This window comes from Azolla caroliniana, unplaced genomic scaffold (assembly GCF_043228905.1).
Source record: "Azolla caroliniana isolate FFs.n. ecotype wild unplaced genomic scaffold, voAzoCaro1.0.p SCAF_2, whole genome shotgun sequence".
Classification (NCBI taxonomy): Eukaryota; Viridiplantae; Streptophyta; class Polypodiopsida; order Salviniales; family Salviniaceae; genus Azolla; species Azolla caroliniana.
The window spans coordinates 1,216,221-1,239,207 of NW_028230437.1; the positions used below are offsets into that span (position 1 = coordinate 1,216,221).

Consider the following 22,987-nt stretch of genomic DNA (forward strand, 5'->3'; position numbering starts at 1 on the left):
TTGTTTTTTTATATTTCAAAAAAAAAATTACAATTTAAAAAAAATTGTTTTTAAACAATCTTTTCATTTTCATGCCTTATTCTCACATTTTAGGAAAATCTTTAAATTTAAAAAATTTAAATAATGAAATATTTTAAATTTTGACCTAAGTTGAAAACTGAAACCGAAGCACAAAACCACGGTTTTACCAGTTTAATGGCTTAACAAATTTTTTTAATGGTTCGAATTAACGGTTTCGTGGTTGGTTCAGTTTTGACCCTCTCGAACCGAACCGAACCGAACCATTGCCAATTGTTAGTCACAAAAGCCTTTCCTTTTATAACTCTTCAAATTGAAAAGTGAATGTAGTAAATGTTAGTAGAAAGTAAAGAAGAGCATGAATCACATAAAAGACAATCGCAATTCTTATCATTCATACATGCGAAAATTTCTCAGACCATTTCACACAAACCTGCTGCAACTTCTGCACGGTAAACAAAATGTAGTAATGAAGGAACAAAATGTCGCAATGCAATGGAGCATTAAAATGCGAGAACTTCTCACCCCATCCAACAGCTCTTTTGCTTTGTGGATATCATCATTGCATTAAGAAAGCTTCCCACAGTACAAACCCGCAAACCCAGATAGACTAGAATGTGTGTACAAGGTACACAAGGAAAAAAACACGTGCTTCAACATGCTCTACTTTTCCTATTATTGTTATTGAAACTGTTGAATACAAAATTGCCTTGCCATAGATTTTAACTCATAGTACGTCATACTCCGGTAGAGTATCTTGCAGAGAGATGGCTACAGAAATAATTCTTTGGCCATATGTACATTACGAAAGCTAGCTCACGTGATAACAGTGGGCTTCTCACGGCCAGTAAATTCTTGGAGCTTTGATAAAGACAAGGCTACATCTGTCAAAAATATCAGCACCACAGAACTTATCAGTTTTCTGTTTTCTTTCAACTTATAGTTTTAATATAGGAAACATGTTAATATAAGGTCAAAATTCAGCAGAAAATCAGCGAATTTTGACCATTACCTAAAAGCCTTGGTATAAGCACTCATGAAAAAACTACTTATAAAAACAGGAAATGTTGAGATTGAATGATTATTACCAATTAGAGGCTTCAAGGCAATCTGAGCATCCAAATCGTGTTTTGAGATATCCGGTTCATATTGCTCCACGTATACCCTAACGGTTGCACCAGATGAACCCGTACCCTTGCAAAACAAAGCATCAACCAAAGACAAATTGATATAATTGTTGAACAAAATGTTAAGAAAATATTTTCTATAAATAGATCAGTTGATAAGTAGGGTAAAACAGCAAATATTACCCTTACCTTTCTGGGTATTTTACCAGAATACCCCTAGGTTTCCAGAAGTTACTAAAAATATGCATATGCAGTAGTAACCTTTGGATGAGAGGGCAACAAACCTCAAAAACTTAGGAATACTCTGGTGAATACCCAAAACAAGTTAAAGGGTGTTTGGTGGTTTTATCCCTAAGAAGTAACATACTGATAGTCGGAAAATTATTCGAGATCCATCAGTGAAAACAAATCGAATCCCTTGTTTAGTAGCCACACTACCATCGACCTGCCATTGTATGATGTAATGAAAGATCTCAGAAACCTGAAATTAAGTAGCAAAATCTATGCATATATATACACATTTTCTAGATGTAGAAATAAATACATACTGGATCGGTGTAAGTAAAATCATCTGCAAGCTTTAAAGTATAGCTTCCTGTATTCCATTGAAGCATAGATTAGTAACATGACTTTGATTGTTCACATCATACATAATGCAAAAACATAAATTGTGTGGTGAGAGAGAATAAGGATGTACCAAAGGTATCACCAGCCTTGCTATTCAATATAATAGCTCGTAGATGTTCAATCATCTTATTGGCTCCAGATGACTCACATTCCTTAGGTATGGAGCAAAATAATATCCATCAGATTGGTAGCTTAAATTATATCATTTTGGATCCATTTGAAACCGCATTAATTTGGAGAAGAAAGCTCATATTATGATTTTTCACTTGATAAATCAAAATTTTACCTCATAATCGTATCTTGAGAAGAAATTCCTGCCATATGTTGCCCAGTGCTCCTTTGCAACATCTGCAACTGAAAACAAGTCCTCTCCAACTTTCTTGTCCTTGTTTCGGTGAGCTAATATAGACAGCCATGCAAGAACAGCCCTATGTTGTTCACAGAGAACTTCAGTGACATACACAACCACATTACTATGATATTACTAATTTTTTCTGAACCTCTTGTTGTTAACACCTTTACCATATTCCATCCTTTTCACGAATATGATCAGAACCTGTCCCAAAGCTCTCTTCCCCACATATTGAGAGCTTCCCAGCATCCATCAAATTTCCAAAAAACTTCCAACCAGTGGGTACCTATATCCCCCATTCCAAAGAATATCAAATATATATTCATCGCAACTCAAGTTTTAAGAAAATAGTTACCTCAAAAAATGGAAGGCTCAATTTCTCAGCTACTCGGTCTAGGGCAGCACTTGTAGGCATAGACCTTGCTAAACCCTAAAATGAATACAGAGAAACATTATTAATTATAGTATGTCCAGTGGGAAAAAGCCTATGAAAATAATATCAAAAATACAGATGTGCCTAACACCATACCCATGAAGACATGTACCTTTGGTCCACTCTTGAAGTAAGGTATCGCTGCCTGAGCATTTCCGGCAATCATCGCAACCGAGTCTGATGGTGTGATGAAAAAATGGTTTCCCAATATCATGTTTCGATCACCATCACCTACACAAAACCAGTTTTCCTCCCTTAAATGGATACTGAACTTCAATGGATATTATAAATAATGAAGAGCTATGTAGCCTTTAAATAGCTCACCATCACTAGCTGCTCCGAGATCTGGTGCATCTGGCCCATACATTGTCTTTACGAGATCTTTTGCATACCTAGCATGGTTTAATAAAGGTAAACACCGAAAATTTCAAGGATGGATGACAAAGAAAATTTTAGAAGATGCAAATAAGTGAATAAAAATCCATTTGGATGCCTTACGTGAGATTGGGATCTGGGTGACCATTACCAAAATCTTCTAAAGGTATTCCATTAACAATGGAGTCCTGCATGATATTATTCTAGAATATAAGTATTATCCTTATGTAAGTCGCCTACAATTTAACAGTGGAAACATAAATCCTGTGATGAACCTCTTTAGCTCCCAAACAATCCACAAATATTGGCTTCGCATAGGCTCCTGCAATCGCATGCATTGCATCAAACTTGAACCTGCATATGTGGTTGCAAATCTTTGCACGAACTCAACTTGTGTTTCAAGTCTACAATGCTACTGAATGATTCATAGCCGAGGCTCAAATGGTATAATGTAGATGGCAAAAGAGAAGATATCTAGTACGCATGAACAAAGCATAAAATCATAAGCACACTCGAGCCATGAAAATCCTCATTTGAATAAGCCAAGAGTTGTCATAATGTCAGGGATGCACAAGAATGCCCTTTATTGCAATCTTTTATCCCCATATAAGTCACTGAATGTGATATGTAATCCTATTGGATTGATATCTCAGATCGCCCCTATGGATTCTGAGTTTCTTATTACACTCAAAAAATAATAGACTCATTTGTGAAGTCCTCAATTTCACCTACCTGAGGAAGTTTTACCTCATCCTCAGAGCTATGATAATTTTTTTAAGTAAAAAATTACATTTTCTAATAGCTGGTGAGTTGAGGTTCCTTTTATACCTGAAATCCGGGCGTGCAAAAAAACCTCTGAGCAAGTCAAAATCAAACACATCCTGCATGCACAAATTCAAGGGAACATAAACTTCATGTCATTATGCTACATGACCATAAGAGGAAAATTTCAATATCTTGATTAATTACCTTTAGCAATTCAAGATAATCTGAAACAGGGTCAATCACTTCAACTATAAAATTTCCAAACTTAGTTGGGCCTAGCTTCGTCAAATCCACATCTGGAATTTGCGCCATTTTTATCTCTGAAATCTAATTTATTTGATTGAATTAGTGCCCCTTCTTATGGCAACAATAATCATCTATGCATATATAACTCAATGAGAAATAATAAATTTCACTTACAGAGAGTGTGTTACCATAGATTTTGTCAGTAATGGATTCAGGTGCTGGTTGGCCACTACTGTAGTTGAACTGCAATGCATCAATCCAATCATTAAAGTTGGACACAAGTAATCGCATTAACATTCCAGAGCTTGATTATAGCTGTGAACAATATAAAAATTCTCGCCCAAATACTATACTACATTTACTTGCTTCATCCTGTCTATTTAAATTTTAAGAGTGCAGCCCCGGTCCATGACAATTTCAGTCTCATTCCTCTATGAACACAGCTGAAAGAATGAAGTGAAGGATCTACCAATGTAAGCAAAGACAAAATAGTGAATAGCTAGTGTGGGAAGACAAGGAAAAACAAGATGATTAGGAAGAGCAATGTGAGGAAGAAAAATACAAGAAAATTAATAATAACAGACACAAAAGAAACATCAAGAATCAATGCCACAAATCATAGCACAAACGGGAGGTTCTATTAGATGAAGAAATCATTATACATCAAAGCTCCTCGCATAATTAGCTTAACTTCACCGATTCATACTGCTCATCATCGACAATGTGAGCACAACCTAATTAGTTATTTTTGTAAAGAAAATTAACCATGAACATCTTGTTTAACCGGCAGAAGACACAACCTTTCATGAGTCTGCATTAAAACTATCAAAATGTTTCCTGATCTACCCTAGCATACCAAGCTTTATACCAATGAACCTGAAGGAAAACAAAAATAGCATTCCTTATGTTCAACTGCATAGAATGCTTCCCAATTATTTAACTTGCCAGAACTTAGGAATTGGGAGCAAGTACAATAAGCATTCCTGTGACCAATTTCACAGGAACTCTTAATTACCTAAAGTGTTATAATACCACCTATCATCAGAATTATCACACAACCATTCTTATAAAAAATTAATCCAGCTGGGGATTCAGTGAAATGCTGTAGAAGTCCAAATCTTTTTAAAGTGGATTCTCAACCAACACACTTGAAAAGGGTTACGATAGATCAGGTAACAGCAGTATGGTTTTCACCTCTCGGGGAATCACCATATCTACCATTATATGATGATATCATAAGATTTACAACTATGGTTGACATAATACTATTAGGAGACTTATGCACAAACTAAGGATGAACAAACAACTATGTTCCACAACAACAAGGCTGTTTATGGAGAAGTTCTGGCAGAAGAGGTTGGTCTACAGCAACAAGCTCAAGATATGAGTGGAGTAACTGAATTTGGCAAACACTAGCCTTGGGATGTGCACATGGATTTGTGATATATAATGGATTGACACAATGGCCTGGATCAGATGCTTTGACATGTTGGAACCCAAAAGGAGGTGCAAGCACAGTCCATTATCTAATGGGATCTCCATCTCTCATACCTGAAATAACAGAATTCAATATATCTGGTAGACCTATTGTCTTGGCAGCAGATCATGCATATTACGCTTTGAGGTGATGGATAGATGCACAAGGGATGTATATGCCAAGGAGAGTGGGCTGTCTAAATACCAATTTACTCGAGAGACAATTGATGTGTATGGTTGCAGAGTATATATGGCATGCTAGATTTGGATCCTTTCGCACCCATAGATGAAGTTAAACAAGGATTGTCAAAGTCATTGCATAAAGCAGCCATGTATGCCTTTCCCCACACAACGAGCAAATGCCCCCAAACTTGGTAGAGTCGTACAAAATAGCTGGTATGATGAGGAATATCAACGATACATGGAGATGCTTGCAGAACGAAGTAACTTGGGGTATTTATACACACAAACAAGCAAGAGAAACCTTCCAACTCCTTGTGCGGAAGCAGAAGAGATTGGATTTAGTTAAATTTGAAGATCATTTGTATCACTTGTTTCTAGGACAAGAAATTAAAAGAGCATGGAAAATGTTTAATGAGAGGCAACCTACCACACAAGTGACTTCACCTCAGGTGTGACCTGAATATGCAGGGGTACTATATGATATCCCAAGGCAGCCTCCATTTCCCTGCCCATATGGCTTACGCCCACATGAGTCCACCCGTTTTACTCCACAAAATGTAAGAAATGCCATTGATCTGTTACAATTTGGGAAGACCCAGGATCATGATGGATTGGTTTGCGAGCACTTTATCTATGCCCGTGCCACCTTGCTCCCATTGATAGTACACATATTTAATAGATCTACGTGTGAAAGGTTTCCCTACTAGATGGACAGAACATATCAATGTGCCAATCCTCAAGAGTGGAGATCCCATTATGCCAAGCAACTGAATCACACAACCTAGGTATTGAAGTTGAATTATGGAATCAAAATCAGCCAAATATAAAGACACGTAAGGTATGCAAGGAAAGGCTAGTAGAGGATGAATATCACTTGCCTAGAAGGTTGAGCTCATGTGTATGCCTTACTCGCACACTGAGACTTGGTGCTTCAAAGGTATGAATATCCCTTCTTAGGAAGGAGACACATATCAAGATAACTTTTGTACTTAGGTCCTATGGGTCAATATTGGCCTCTCTATGGACACTAACAATCGGCAACGGTTCGGTTTGAACCAAACCGAACCGCGAAACCGTGGTTTAACAGTTTCAATGGTTCGGTTTAGGTTTAGGTTTTTTAAACGGTTCCGTTCCGTTCGGTTTCGGTTTGGTTTCAACAGTAAAAAACCGCGGTTTAAACGGTTTAACGGTTTTGTTTTTTTTTTAATTAAAAAATTCTAAAATTTGTTTTTTAACAATCTTTTCATTTTTACACCTTATTCTCACATTTTAGGAACATCTTAAAAATTTTAAAAATCCTAAATAATGAAATATTATAAATTTTAAAAAATTAAAAATTTGACCTATGTTGAAAACCGAAACCGAACCACGAAACCGCGGTTTTTACGGTTTAATGGTTTAACGGTTTCAAAAAAAATGTTTATCGGTTCGGTTTAACAGTTTCGCGGTTTGGTTCAGGCTTCAAATTTTTTAAACGGTTCAGTTCCAAACTGGTTCGGTTTGGACCCTCTCAAACCGAACCGAACCGTTGCCGATTGTTAATGGACACTAAAAAATATCTATCCATCTAACTATTGGACAATCATGATTGGTCATTACTTGGCTAAACTATATGGCTCGATCCTAGAATCAGAATTGATTATACGGGCAAAGCGAAATGGTTGCCATTCAGCTGGACAGGCTGGCTTTGGGAAGGGGTTCACAACTTTGGATCATATATCGACCCTCTAAGCCCTTATTGAGGGCAGGAGAGCCAATAATAAGAGGATTTATTGCTGCTTTGTGGATTTCCAAAAAGCCTTTGACATTGTGCCGCGTGCTCAGCTTAGGCAACAGCTAGAAGCCCTTGGTGTCCCTCCAGCTATGCAATGGGGAATCTATGCACTGCATGAATACGTGTCCCAACCAAGACATTGCATAGGGGTTAGAATAGTTCGAACTATAGCAATTTTTGTGCACATAGGCCCTGTCTATGTGAACTGTAATCTCTCCACCCTTGTCATCAACAAATAAAGGTCTTTATTTCCCATTGTTGTAGGTGCTTCCTCACTTTGGAGATCTCTCCATTCTGAATCAATCACAGACATTGTCTATCTAACTTGAGAATATTACATGCATAGATAAGGATTCTTTAGTCACCTTTATTTTTATTTACTTTATTTAGTTACGTTTACTTTGGTTTTGTTGTTCTTGAAGACAAGACAACTATTAATATGTAAGCTCTTATTTGGTTTTATACGTCATTTTGGCCTCTTAAAGGATGTTAGCATATCTTTCTTTCTTTCTCACATCCTTTAAACTTGTGTTGGCACTGCCAGTTGAGTTTGGTTGATAGAGTGCTCAGTCAACTGATTGTAGCAATGGTGATGGTGAATCATGGTGTTAAAATTTGTGAATAGTTCCCAAAGTCCAGATGTTATGGATTCAAATGCTTCTTCCACAATGAGTTATGGGAAATACCTTAATGCCCCAATCATTCTCAGGACCTCCAGGGTTGTGGCTTGCACTCATAATAAATCCTCCATTGGCCTAAGATTTTAAAAAATTAGCTTTGAAGACAAATTAAATAGAATAACTCAGAAATAACCAGCATTACAAAACGTTTTACCTTCTGTTTCCTAATAATGGCAGAAACTGCTGGAGTTGAAATCATCCCATTTCTACAACAACAAACTCTTAGATCTATAACTATAAAAGAACAAATAAATCTGAAAAGTCATGAATTTTTCTGAGTTACCTACCTTCCTACGAGGATCTTTCCAACACCATTTCCTGAAGCAATTTTGATAATAATCTACAAAGCAATGAAGCCTATCAGTCTGATGGCAACATTACACATTACCATTTCCAAACTTGTATTCAAAACAACGATTCAAGATTTAGATTATCAAACCTGGGAAGCTTCTTTGTTGAAGAATCGACCATCACCACCCAATACCAATGTACCACCCTTATAGTCTTCTGGAGGCAATGAATTGAATAAGGCCTGAACCCAGTATTTCCTATCAGCATATATGTAAATTAGACAAAGGGAAAAACATCAAAATACCCACAACTTGTTGGGTATTTACCAGATACCCCTAACTTCTGGATATTTATCAGAATATCACTAAGTTTTCCACGTTTTACAAAAAGAAAAGTTAGGGATAATCTGGGAGATATCCAAAATGTTAAGGGTACATTGATGTTTCTTCCTCGTATAAATTTTTCATTTCCGAAGTACACTTACCTGTATCCAATTAGCAAGGTAGTTGGGCTCCATAAATACTTTTACCTGCATGAATCATACATTACATATGGTTAATGCCATTACCCCCATTTGAGTGAGATGGAACACAAATCTTAAACTTAACTATGATTGATTACCTTCTTTCTAAGACCGCTTGTCCCTGTCTTTTGACCTTCAATTGGCTTCGTAGGCACCGATGCAATCTAAATGACAGTACAAAATGCAAGACATAAGGTTATGAAAAAGAGACCACAACAATAGCTGACTGTACAGCTATGCACACAATATGCTAAACACCTAGCCCATTTTATCTAATCACATTAAGAGCATTCAATGTGTCACCAAGACATTAAGCATAACAACTTCGTCCATCTCATTTAAGAGTATTTACCCTGAGAGAATAAGAACTTTGTCCCAACTCATTTAACTCCATTTCGTCTAATCTCATTAGGAGAGTAGCATACATTATGATACAAAGATTGGGCCCATTCCATCTATTTATTGAGAGAGTTTGGCATAGCAAGACATTAGGGCACAATGAGCTAGACTAAATTAACCTGGCACTAAACACTTCATATGATCTAGTTAAAGGCGTTTAATATAGTAACACATTAGAGCATGAGAATCTAAGAAAGAAATTAGTACATTTCAATTTATCTAATCTCGATAAGATCATGCAACTTACTTCAGTTCATCCAACCTCCCTAAGATCACTTGATATGACAATACACGTGATATGGCAAAGGCATTGGAGTTCTAAGGCAGAACCTAGCAAATGCATTCAATGTGTGCTTCAAATACATTTGACATTTGATAAGGAAAAGCATTTCGACAGTTACTTTTGCTCTAGTGTGAAGCAAATCAAAGGTATACACACACTTACACCTCCATCTATGGACATGTAAACCTACACGTACCATTCAAGATATATACACTCATACACATATGTATACCTACATGGAAAACTACATACTACATACACATACACCTATATATACACATACACATATTCGTGTATACTCTATACACATCCACATACACGTATATACTATATACACATACACACAGCAATGGACATAAACGTAAATGATGCATATATATATATATATATATATATATAGAGAGAGAGAGAGAGAGAGAACATACCTTAAATTCTTCATGCTCAGCTATGGCAGAAGAGGTGATCGAGCTCGAACGAATAGAAACTCTCAAAGAAGCATGCGAAGGAGAAGATGCAATGGAAAATGATGGAGGAAGAGTAAGTTGAGGCCCGGGGTGAAGAAAGCCATGGCGCCAAGACAACAGAGAAGCAGGGGAGGTGAGTGGCAATGAAGAAGAAGGTACGGAGGAAGAAGAGAGGAGAGTATGGTGCAGAAGGGAAGCCATGGAAAACCTCTGTTCTTTTTTGTTTTTTTGTTCCTTTTTTTTGTTTTTGTTTTTGTTTTTGTTTTTGTTTTTTGCTTTGCTTTGAGGAAACAGGGGAAGCAGAAACACAGAGAAAGAATCCTTCTTCTCTTTTCTTCTTCTTCTTCTTCCTTCTTCTTCTTTCTTCTTTTGCCACGTGGACATAATCTTGCTTGTTATAATTTTTGTTCATTGATCTCGGCCTAATGGACGCTTGCCACGTGTATAGTACTTTTATCTTCAACAGCGTGGCTCCTCGGAGATCCGTCACGCAGACCTCTCTCTCTCTCTCTCTCGTGTGTGTGTGTGTCTGCTTGAAGACCGTATGAAATGTCGACTCGACTCATGAGAGACCATGTCTGCTCTCGAGGACTAGACGAAATCTGGGCTCAAATCATGAGATTGTGGTGCTCAAGAAGAATGATCAAACCGAAAACTCATTTGATGATGCCACCACCATTGCAACATTTCGATTGGAAACCCGACAAAATGTATATATACATATTCGGCGGTACCATGGCAGGCAGGCAAAAATCTGTTGCGTGATAGTGAAAGGATGGATGAATCGTGTTGTCATGAAGAATCGCAAAGTAACCAACAGTCGAGAGATTGGCTAGTAGTGACAAACAAACAATGCCAACCACAAATTCTTTCTGTCCCACGAACCTCTCGTGCTCGCTCTGTGTGATTGATCAACTTTCCATTACAGATCACTCGATATTCTCCACCTCTTAATAGTTTTGTCAACCATATTGCATGATGATTCTTTATATGGATTCAAACTCATGACACACGAAGAATGTATATTGATTTCGCAAACCAATGCCTTAAACCAACTCGGATTGTACCTCAATTTGGATGAGGGATTCATCTTTATCCCAACCAATCATATGTTTTTAGGGCTAATATGAACACAAGCTCATTCTCTATCTACGAATCTGCTTCACTTCAATGGAGAGAGAATACTTAAAAGTCAATAAACCCCTCGTCAACACGGTGCATGCCTCCTATGCGCGAATCCACTTCACTTCACTACCTTAGTGTTTGAAGGGTATGAGTAGATGTTGGGTTATGGAGAGAGAATACATAAAAGTCAATAAACCCATCGTCAACATGGTGCATGCCTCCCATGCGACACTAGCTTGTCATAAATTGAGGCAATGATTAAGGATTGGGACACAATCAAGTAGGTAGAAAACATGAGCAGTTGGAAAACGAGTTTTAAAATTATTATTTCACAATTAAACATTGGTTTTGATCTGGTGACGGACTTCTAGATTCAACTAATTTGATGCTTTGCGACATTTATTCTCGAAATACAAAAAATAATCATGCTCAATTCATGCAAGAATGTGAAGTCATTGCATCAACAAAAACATATTGTTTCTTATTTTCCTTCCGATGTGAAATGGGTGTAGAATAAAATTCATTATTGGTATGCTTGCATAGGAAACAAATGGCATGTGCCATTGCAAAATTGTCTTACCCATGTCCCTTGAAAAGTGGGTTGTACACCCACACAGTTGAGTGGTCGTACACTAATGTGTTACTATTATCGATGCATCAATATACATATGATATCGGTCAACATGTGTGTTTTTTAATGTGTGGCGTGTGTTTTTTACATTGTCTCTTACACAGGAATGTGTGTCGTTTCTAAACCATTTGGTTGTGGGGTAAGTGGGTTGTATTTGTTTGATGTGGTTTTGTGAGCTGTAAGTATTTTGCTAGGAAAAGGAATGGCATATATTATTTCAAGTCGCGGAAGTGTGAAATTTGTAAAACCATTTATTCATGCAAAATTTGTCGTGTATGAATTCAAAATACAAGCAAATATTCTTTCTATAATGGATCCAACATCATATCTATTTCTTGAGACTCGAGTCCACAACCTTTACCCCTCTATCATCATACTTTTATATTTTTAAATCCAATATGTTAATGTTGTCAAGTTGATGAATATGAAACCCATACATTTTCAATTGAATCCATGAATATTTCTCAAGTCTATGACATGACATCTGAAGGCATTGTTCAAGCCTCTACCATATGATAATTATGTATTTAATGTAGATATGGCATGACTGGTTTGGTTTCATTTCATGCGGATGCGATATGTATCTATTATTATTAACATTGCATGAGGTACACGACACTTTTCTATCGTTGAATATGAATTTATAAAGTCGTTTCTTTAGGAGCAAACTATTAATGTGCAAGGAACAAATAGAACACGACTAACACTAGGCTCATCAGTCCAGTAGTACGAATTTCACTTTTCCTTATATTTGCATGTTTCAAAATCTACGAATAATTCCATTCTTGCTATGTTTTGCCCTAGAATATTCACTTGTAACATAATTTAGAGCTAGGTCGAATATTCTCCCTTTCCCTTGATTCTGTGACAATATTCTTATGCTTGTTATTTGAACCAACATATGATTATGGTTATGATCAATTACATCCAAAATTAAGAGGTTCTTTTAATGAAACATAGCATCAATTTATAGTAAAGAGTACATTATTGTCATTGTAAGAACAAAGCAATCACTGGCTATTTTCTTCTTCTTAAAATTGCTTCAAAGGTGATAGTGGTTGTTATCAAACTATGCATATTCCGTTGTTAATTAGCCTTAGTAAGAAGAAGGGATGCTTTGAGTATCGGTTAACTTACCTTGATAAGGTGTTGTTTTAGGTATGGGAAAAGGAAAGGTGATTGGGACATTTATCAAATTTGGATGCCTTGTTGGTAAAAAAAGCAATACCCATAATTATCCTCCTATATCATTGTATGAAATTAAGATTTTATCAAGCTCTTGTTGTGTTGCATAAATTACATATTGGTGCCATCTATTTATCAATTATTAAGGTCTTTGTTATGGTTTGGCATTGTTTTGTTCTTGCCATGTATCCCAAATTTTATTTTCATGCGTTGTACTCCTTTTCAGGGAGATCTCACCATAAGATCCTAACATAACATCTCATTTTATCTTGTATATAAGTTAGAACATTGTGTAGTTTCACCACATCAAGCACATAAGCTCCAATTTGCTACAAGTCTCCATTCCTCACACATTTATTTGAACTATCATTGTTGAGGATGTCTTGATCAAATTAACATGCCATTTATGTCTATCCTAGTCATCTATATCTCAAATGGCATGGAGAGAGATTATCGACAACCTCACGCAATACTCATGTTGCCACCAAAGGTAACTTAGGACTCTATAAAAGTTTTAGTCAATTTTGGAAGCCTACGCAACATTTAATCACACTTGAATGGTGCTTGTAGAGTATATAATGTGTTAAATTGCATCTTGTAGTTTACTAAATCAAGACCTTCATTACCTTATGGTTCCTCAAACTATTAATGATTGTTTGATTATAGCCAAACAACACATTTCACAAATTCAACAACATCATAAACTTAATTTACAACATTTAGGGGACACAAAAAACTATTTCAATGCCAATATTGAGACGCATTATTATTATCATGAAACTATTGTTTTATTGCCATTGTTGTTTAAGATGAAATGCCAAGGATAAAACCCAACAAGGTTACTGTAAGAAATATGGAGTGAAATTGTAGCCACTCTAAAGAGCCAATATGATGGCCTCAAGGGCGGTTCTGATGTAGTTGAAAGACAACGAATAGCCTTCATCCAACAATGGTCGTCCTCTCCCTTTCTTGAGTCAGTAGGCATCCACATAAGATGGAACTATCGCGTCCCTACAAGGATTTGTACATAATAATCTCATTTGTAAATTTTTATAACTAATGGAAGGTGTTTTTTTTTTGGAAAAAAGAAAGAAAGAAAGAAGAAGGATGGAAGCCATAAAAAACAAGGGATGACATTGAGCTCGTGTTGTGTTGATCACTTGTGTTTATATCAAAGTATTGTCCACATTTCATATGCAAGCTTACATTGATTTTATTTATATATAATGTTAGTTTGCTCATGCACGTTGTGTAACGCCTCTTGAATATACATAAATCAACATTCCATTTTGTCATTCTAAATTTTGCGTTTTTATGGAGCGGGTGGGTCTAAAACAAACCAAAGAGTTATCTTAGGTCTAATTATAAAGCGCTTATACTAATGAAAGCCCATAAAACACCCAAACAATTTCATATGGATGTAGCTATTAATATTAGCAATCGGCAACACCGAACCGAACCGCAAAATCGTTGTTTAACGGCTTAACAATTTAAGCGGTTCGATTTAAACAGTTTCACGGTTTAGGGTTGCCACTTGATTATTTTCTTAAATATTTTTTTGGACAACCTTTTCATTTTAAAGTCTAATTCTAACATTTTAAGTAAAATCTTTAATGCTTGAAATATTGAAAAATTGAATTTTGACCTAACTTGAAAACCAAATTTGACCTGCAAAACCGTGGTTTTAATAGTTTGGATTTTTTGTAACGGTTTCGGTTTAAATTTCAAATTTTTTTTACGGTTTGAGTTTGACATCGTTGAACGGAACTATTGCCGATTGCTAATTGATATTTCACTATTAGTCATGGTATGTGGTATGCTAGAGAACCAAGTTGAAATTTATTTTCAAAATAAGTCCACGTGGACGAAGTAGTCAAAAAGTCACTCCCATGGATACTACATGATGAGTGTGATTGTATCAATAAATAACTCGATAGCGGATGAGCAAGGACACAAAGGCAAACCAATTCCTTGACTTTCATTTTTTCCTAGTGTACATTAAAAACAAAAATTCACTAGCATTATTAAATATAGCATATTTGTTGCCACAAAAGGTATGTCAGTGGTTTTTTTGGTGCCAAGATGATTTTTCCTCTTGGTTGTGATGTCACACATGGTGCTAAACAATCTCCATTGATGAAGAATTATAATAAGTATAAATTTAATGGCCAATGCTTTTAGTTCTTTGTATTGTGATCATAGATTGACACATACGATATTTGAGAATGAAAAACTACCATTCGTTTTAATTTTATATAATAAAAATTAATTAATTCACTGATACATTACTTAATTTACTAATACGTTACTTAATTCACTAAAACATCAATTAATTCATTAATAATTTATTAATTAGGTTTCAACTAAACTTAGTGTTTCCTTGAAACCTTGAGCTTGCAACTAATAGCAGAATATAGAATTCGCATAGAGCATGAGAGATAGGCAAGGATGTAGGCTGAAAAGAAGAAATATGGTCGAATTAGGGTTTTGATTGAAATTAGGGTTTTCAGCCGAAACCCTAATTTCCTAGCCAAGAACAGGATGCAAAGGGAGGCGAGGATGTAAGCATCAAGCATACGGAGCAACATGAGGCTTCCTCACTTGTTGCGTTGTTCCCTCGCTCGCTAAAAAACAAAACGAATACATTTACATGTATTCGTATTCGCATTCGTATGCATCGGTGGGGCAGGCCCCACGTATGCGAATATGTCAATCTATGATTATGATATAGTTCTCTTTTGTTGTTGTTTTTGTAGTTTTAAATTTGCATTATTTTCTCATTTATTACTAAGAATGTTGCTCTCAAGGACGTTATGGTTAGGGGTTCCCAAAATGTCCAACCATTGGGAAATGCGTTCTTCATAACAAAGTTTCCTTCGTCTCCGTTGTTATATTGACTCTTTCAAAGGTAGCTAGTTTATTGACCCAAATATATTGTATAGAATGACTATATGACCATTGAAAGATGGTTTGCATCTAATGGTACATGTTTTAACAATTTGATCACATCGATTAGATTACATTTGTGGCTACATTCTAATTGCAACCATTCAAGTCAAATTAGATAATAAAATTAGTTTGGTTGAAAATGGGATTACCCATCAAATAAAAAAGGGTTGATTCTACCTATGTAATGTTTGATAGGAATATGCATTGTTGGTATGAAGTTTGGCAGGCAAACACCCTATAGTTGGAGTGAGGGTGTCGACCACTCTCAAAAATGTTAATTAAGCAACATGTTCACTTAACAATTTGTCCTCCTACTTTCGCTCTAACATCTTAAATATTTTATTAAATATATCAATGAAAAGTCTTAACACACATTCTCAATTTTACCTTTTCAAAGAAATCAAAATAAACCTATATAATTACAACATGCTCTCATTTATTGATAGAAGCGAATGACACTCAAAAACTTGCAGTAGAAACTAGAGTTCGAGTTTCTAACTGAGAGAGCGAGAGAGAGAGATTAACTTCTTCTAAAACCAAATTTGCCAATGAGACAATTGATTACAATAATGGGCATGTGTATCCAATCATTGAAAATAATAAATAAATAAAACATAAATAAAAGAGTTTGAGCATGGTACAAAAGATGTTATGCAATGTAACATGTTCTATAAAGGAAATGACTATATGTCAAGATTAGTTTCATTTCCATCCAAGTCTCTCGAAAAGGAATGTGGAATTGAAGGGTTTCGATGCGAGTGTGGCTCGTGGTCTCGATGTAAATGATATCCCGTCTAGAGCTTCTGGGCGGGGTAACTCACGTTCCCTTATCTTCTTAATTATTGTACACGATGAGTGACTTTGAAGCCTAGTATTCGAGGGCGTTTGGTCATTCATTTGTTTTCTACTTTAACGAGGGAGAGGTTGAGTGGTGTAGGTGTGTCCATGTCACCCCCTCTTAAAAAAATTCAAACTCCACTCCCCAAAAAAATTTAATGGTGATGTGTTTGTGAGTATTAAAAAGGTCATAGTTAACATTTTGTAGCTTATTCTCTATATGTTCTTTTAATTCTAAGATATACCTACCTAGTGTCTTTATATTCGAAGTATCCAATAGTTGGGAGAGGGCACAAGTATGTCTTGGTATTTTACCCTTATCTCAACGTAAGCTAGACATTTACATGTAGAACATACTCATCCTCTATCTGTATGTGACATAATTTACATGTCTTTTCCTCTTTGGGAACTCCATTAGCACAACCATTTTCAATCACAAGTTGGTGGGATGATACTCTAAGTTGTCCAATGGCAACCTTTGGTGCATTTGGTGCATTTGGTAAGAACGTATCTAGATATTTTGGTTGTATAATGAAACCTAACTCAAAAAAATGCATGAGGTGTTCCTAATAGTACAACATTTTAGATGGGAGTAGATCTGATGGGTTAGTCCATTTGTGTTTAGTAGAAACTTGTCACATTTTTGGGCTTATCACTTTATTACGATCTTCATGACATATTGATGTTTTATCAGTCTCATGGTAGGTTATTAATGTCTAGGCCATTTGTAAAAAGCCAACGTACAACAATAATATACCAAGAACTGGTATACTCAACACAAGGTCTTTGTCTCTTGTTGATTGTCTACTTCCCTTCTCTTGGGTTGCCATTAGACTTATCCCTATGGTACTTGTTATGGGGATGACCATAAATTATCCTCGTGTATAGAATTCTAGGGTACAACTTACCAAGGGATAAATTATGGTCATGTTTGTAACCGGGGCATGACCATAATTGTACTAATGACAATGTCGATGCGGTTGGAAAGGCAAAGTGAAGCATTACATGGCAAGCATTTGAGATGCCATCATGGTTATGTGCTTCAAAATGGAACAAAAGAATTCCAAAGTCCTCGTCCAAGGAGGGAATCATAAGTCAATATTTTTCTTATTTACAGTTGAGATGCTTATTTAGAAGAAAGAAAGATATGTTCACGTCTTTTAAGACCAAAATTGGCCCATGAGAGAGAAACCTCACTATTGAGACTAGGAGTTCAACATTGTACTTGTTTTAATCAATTATTGTGTTTATTGGATAAAATATATGATTCAATCCTAGACATATTCTTCAATTTTGGACAATTTTTTTTGGAAAGGTCTCTTGCATGGGTCACATTTGCTTTGAATGAGCATTGTTGTAAAGTACATTTTGGAGCATTCTATATTTTAAACCATTCGTGCAATACGATTCATATATTTATTATTATTTTGTTCTAGATGTTCCCTTGGGATTTTGATTTGCTTAATCTATTGCGAGTATTTCGCTTCTCTTTAGGTCATTCTAAGTTTCAAGTATGAAGGTTTGTATGCCAGTGTGAGATTTGTATGATTTCTAGACCATACAAACACAAAGTAACTATAAGATAGTAACGGTTAATACACTCAAATGATACATTGCATTTATCATCGTCCAAGAGGGAAGTAAGGATCTCAAAAGCGACATTCTACCTCAAAGGACCTCGCGCATATATCTTAGCGTCCAAGAGGGAAGTAAGGATCTCAAAAGCGACATTCTACCTCAAAGGACCTCGCGCATATATCTTATCCATTCCTCTCCCAACACTACCTACACTTGTCCAAAACATGATAATAAGGCAAGGACCAGAAATAGCGGGAATTAGTTGAGGTACATGTTGGGTTCTTGCTTTGAATCCCAAAAAGCTTACCCACTTTAGGGTGATGAGAGTATATATAGACAGGGGGAAAAAACCTCCTAAAGAGGGAAAAAATGCCCATGTTGTCCTAAGTGTGTTCATACACATCACTACCGAAATATGTCAACAAATCCCCCATTGGGAGTGATGCGGTGAATGAGGAGCTAGCACTCATGGCTAAGCAAGTACCAAGCTATGTGGATAGAGATCAATCCACAAATGGAAGTAGGCCTAAAGCTTTGCAGAAAGCTTCAAACTTCTCCCTAGGCAGAGCCTTTGTGAAGAGGTATGCAATGTTCTCTTGCGTGGGCACATAAGCCAAACTGATCTCTCCGGTGGAGAACCTTTCCCTGACATAGTGATAATGCGCCTCAATGTGTTTAGTGCGAGCATGGAACACAAGGTTCCTCGCAACTGCCATTGCGCTTTGATTGTTAGTGAAGATGGTGGTGGCAGAAGACTAACCAACACCCAAATCAATTAAAAGGCGTCTGAGCCACACACACTCAACTTTAGCTGTGAAAGTTGACCTATACTCGGCCTCACAACTAGAAGTGGCCACAGTAGGTTGCTTCTTGCTCAACCACGATATGCATGAGCTACCAAGCATGAAGCAAAAATCACTTGTGGACACACGAGTGTCATAACAACCAGCACATTCAGAGTCAGAAAAAGCATGCAGGTCTGGCGGTAGTGTTCCCCCCTTGGGATAAAACAACCTAGGTGACCGGGTACCACTCAAGTAGCGAAATATGCGCTTAACTGCTTGTCAATGCTTAACTCCTGGGCAATGCATAAACCTACTCATTTGAGAGACAACAAACTGAATATCAGGTCGGGTTATGCATAAGTAAATCAAGCATCCAACTGCCTGCTGATAGAGAACAACATCAAATGCATCTCCAGCATCATGAAGGCTCAAACGTAAACTTGTCTCTATGGGAGTGGCAATAGGTTTATAGTCTTCAAGGCCAAAATGTTGCAATAATGTGTCAATGTATTTCGATTGACACAAATCTATTCCACCATCAACTTGCATAAATAAAATGCCCAGATAATGATGCAAATGCCCCAAATCTGACATCTCAAAAGAGGCATGCAAATCAGCCTTAAAGTTAACAATATGCTTCTCATTGGGACCAGTGAGCAACATATCATCGACATACACAATCATGATCAGAAATACATCATCAACATGCTTAACATATAAGGTGCTTTCAATTGGACTATTGTCAAACTCAAATCCAATCAAATTGGCATGTATCTTTTCATACCAAGAACGTGGTGATTGCTTCAAGCCATATAATGCCTTTCTCATACACTTCCTCATGAAGATCACCATTTAGAAATGTTGTTTTAATGTCCAATTGATGTACATTCCAACCACGTTGAGCTGCAAATGCACAAATGTTATGAATAGTAGTCATACGACAGGTGGGAGGAATGGTCTCATCAAAATCAATGCCTTTTTCTTGGGCATAACCTTTCGCAACAAGCCTAGCCTTATACTTGTCAACTGTTCCATCAGGTTTATGCTTCAGGTTATATACCCACTTAGTGCCAATAGCCTTCTTGCCAAGAGGCAAGTCACACAAAGACCATGTACCAGTCTTCATAATAACATCATATTCTGATTGCATAGCAACCATCCAATTTTCTGAATTGTGTGCTTCATCAAAAGAAACAGGTTCATTCTCATCACAAAGACTAGAGGTAGCCATAGAATAAAAATATGATGCAAAAGAAGCATTATGATAACCTGAGCGAGTACGATATGACAAAGGAAAATCCAATTTGCTATCTTACGAAGTCTACAATAGCCATTTAGGCACAATCTTTGCCTCCTCTATATCAACCCTCTCATTAATAAGTGCATCATGTAAGTATGCATCAGAAATAGAATGATCTGCATCAGAAATGGAATGATCTACATAATTATGAGTAGCTTCCAAAGGCTGAGAAGGTGCCTCGAGTGGGCCAACACTTAACTATCCACTTGTAAAAAGAGGCAACAAAGTGTCATACACATATCTGGATCTAACTGATGTCTCCATAGTACATGAAAGAAGTGGTTGAATTTGCATACTCCACAAAAACAACATCACGGCTAACCAAAATGCGTTTAGATTGTGGATGATATAGATGATAGCCTTTGCTTTTAGAACTATATCCTACAAAAATACATTTCCCTGCTTTATCATCCAATTTTTTGCATTGTTGTTTAGGCACTAATGCATATGCCAAATAACCAAAAACACACAGATGAGCAACAAATGGCTTTTGGCCATGCCAAGATTCATATGGAGTGATAGAGTGCATTGCTTTAGTGGGACACCTGTTGAGTACATATGTTACACACATGACAACCTCAAGCCAAAAACTATGTGGTAAGGCATGACTTTTGACCATACACCTCGCCATTTCCATGAGTGAACTGTTCTTTCTTTCAGCAACTCCATTTTGTCGAGGTGTATACGACACTGTACATTGATGTTTTATCCCACGTTCAACCAGAAACGCATTAAACTCAGAAGACATATACTCCCCCCCTCAATTAGAACGGAGGGTGCCCATTTTACATGCTAACAGATTTTCAGCCCAAGCTAGAAACTGTTTGAAGCACAAAAACTCTTTGGACTTTGCCTTCAATGGATATACCCATGCATGCCTAGAAAAGTCATCAATGAAAGTCACGAAGTAAAGATAGTTCCCAAGAGAATGTGTCTACATAGGACCACAAACATCAATATGAACAAGCTGCAATTTTGCGTAGCTCTAACCGAACCATCTTTTGGAAAAGATGAACGTTGCATTTGGCCCAAAATACAACCTTCACAAACATGCTTCCGAGGTGCCTCAAGTTTGAGCAAGGAGGACACCATTTCAGATTTCTACATGCGAAGCGAATCCACCAAAACCTGTAGCGGATACTAAGAATCCTAATAAAATAGAACTTGTTAGGATTAAACGAAAGTAGATGGTAAGGAACACTAATATACACAAGAGATTCGTTAGACAAATAGAGGAAAAAAGGTGAAGCAAACTTGCAATTTTTAGATGACCAAAGTGTGCATGCCAAATCTTTGCATCTGAAATGGCTTGAGAATCCTGTATTGCACAGGTTGAATCGTTTATAGATCTTTAATAATCTACGAGCTTATACAACCCATGACATAAAATACCAGAAGCAATAATAACATCCCCATTGGATAGATCATGAACTATACACTTGTCATCAACAAATTTAACAACCAAGCCAATCTTGGCTAATGCTGAAACTGACAACAGATTTTTCTTGATCCCTGGCACAAATAAAGCATATGACAAGATGAAAGGACTACCATCAACAATAGTCAAAATGATCTTACCAACACCCATAACTGGATAAGATGAGTTGTTGGCGCATGTGATAGTATTCCCTGTAGGGGCAAGCTCCAATGAAGTGAAGAAATTGCGATGTGAGGTAATATGTTTGGTTGCCCCACTGTCGAAGTACCAAACATCTGATTCTATAGTAGACATACATTGTTCAAGTGAAGATGGGTCAAAACTACAAATAGTAGTAAATGCCCATTCTTCATTCTGCACAAGATTTGCAGACTTTGTTTTCGGTGCATAGACTTCTGCAACAACGAGTCCTGCCTCTTTTGCAACCAATTTTGGACAGTTCTTTATAATATGATAAGTTCCTTTATAATATTTGCAAAATAGTTTTTGTTTCTGCTCTTGTTTTTTTCATTCACTTGTGAAGTATTAGCAAATCTCTGCTTGGTCGCAGATGTGTTCCATTTACCTTTGCCCTTTTGACTAGCTAGGAAAGCTTGATCTGCAACATGCATAATAGACCTGTTTTGCCTAGATTGGTCTTCTTGTAACAAAACAGAGACTAGCTCCTCGAACGATAAGGCATTGGGATTACCTTTCATCATTAAACGAAGAGTAGAAGCAAAACTCTGATATGAATCGGGAAGACCATTTAGAATGGTCTGCACAAGTGAACTATCTGGTATCATTTCATCAATAGAAATCAGTTGTTCCTTTAAATATTTGATTTTTGTAAGAAAACTGTCCACAGAATCACCTTCATTCATGTGCTCGCTCTCCAATTGTTTTCGGAGATAAGAAACACGAGTCTCATTTCTTGCTTGGTACAAAGTGGTAAGAGAATCCCAAGCATCCTTTGCTATCTTGCAAGAGAGAATATGGGGAATAATGGCACGTTTCACAGACAAAGCAATCAAAGCATGTGCATGAGCATCTCTGCCATCCCAACGAAGTTGCTTTGCAGTTGGTACAATAGAAACTATAGCACAGGCATGAGCAGGATTATCAACATCCGCAACAGAATCAGTACCATCAACATTTGTGTTC

General features: G+C 36.7%; 1 protein-coding gene across 1 annotated transcript; it reads right to left on the minus strand.

The window, feature by feature from the left end:
- Positions 1-655: 655 nt before the first annotated feature.
- PGM (phosphoglucomutase) lies at positions 656-10,250 on the minus strand. Its single transcript, XM_087339794.1, has 22 exons — positions 9,978-10,250; positions 8,969-9,034; positions 8,832-8,876; positions 8,496-8,588; positions 8,344-8,396; positions 8,211-8,262; positions 8,063-8,131; positions 4,118-4,186; positions 3,902-4,024; positions 3,761-3,813; positions 3,208-3,286; positions 3,056-3,120; positions 2,882-2,949; positions 2,670-2,788; positions 2,480-2,554; positions 2,295-2,410; positions 2,059-2,200; positions 1,843-1,924; positions 1,694-1,740; positions 1,513-1,590; positions 1,107-1,212; positions 656-902 (listed from the first exon to the last, which is right to left on the minus strand). The coding sequence occupies exons 1-22, from the start codon at positions 10,215-10,217 to the stop codon at positions 835-837; spliced, it is 1,908 nt and encodes a 635-aa protein (XP_087195920.1). The 5' UTR covers positions 10,218-10,250; the 3' UTR covers positions 656-834.
- Between the last annotated feature and the right edge of the window lie 12,737 nt (positions 10,251-22,987).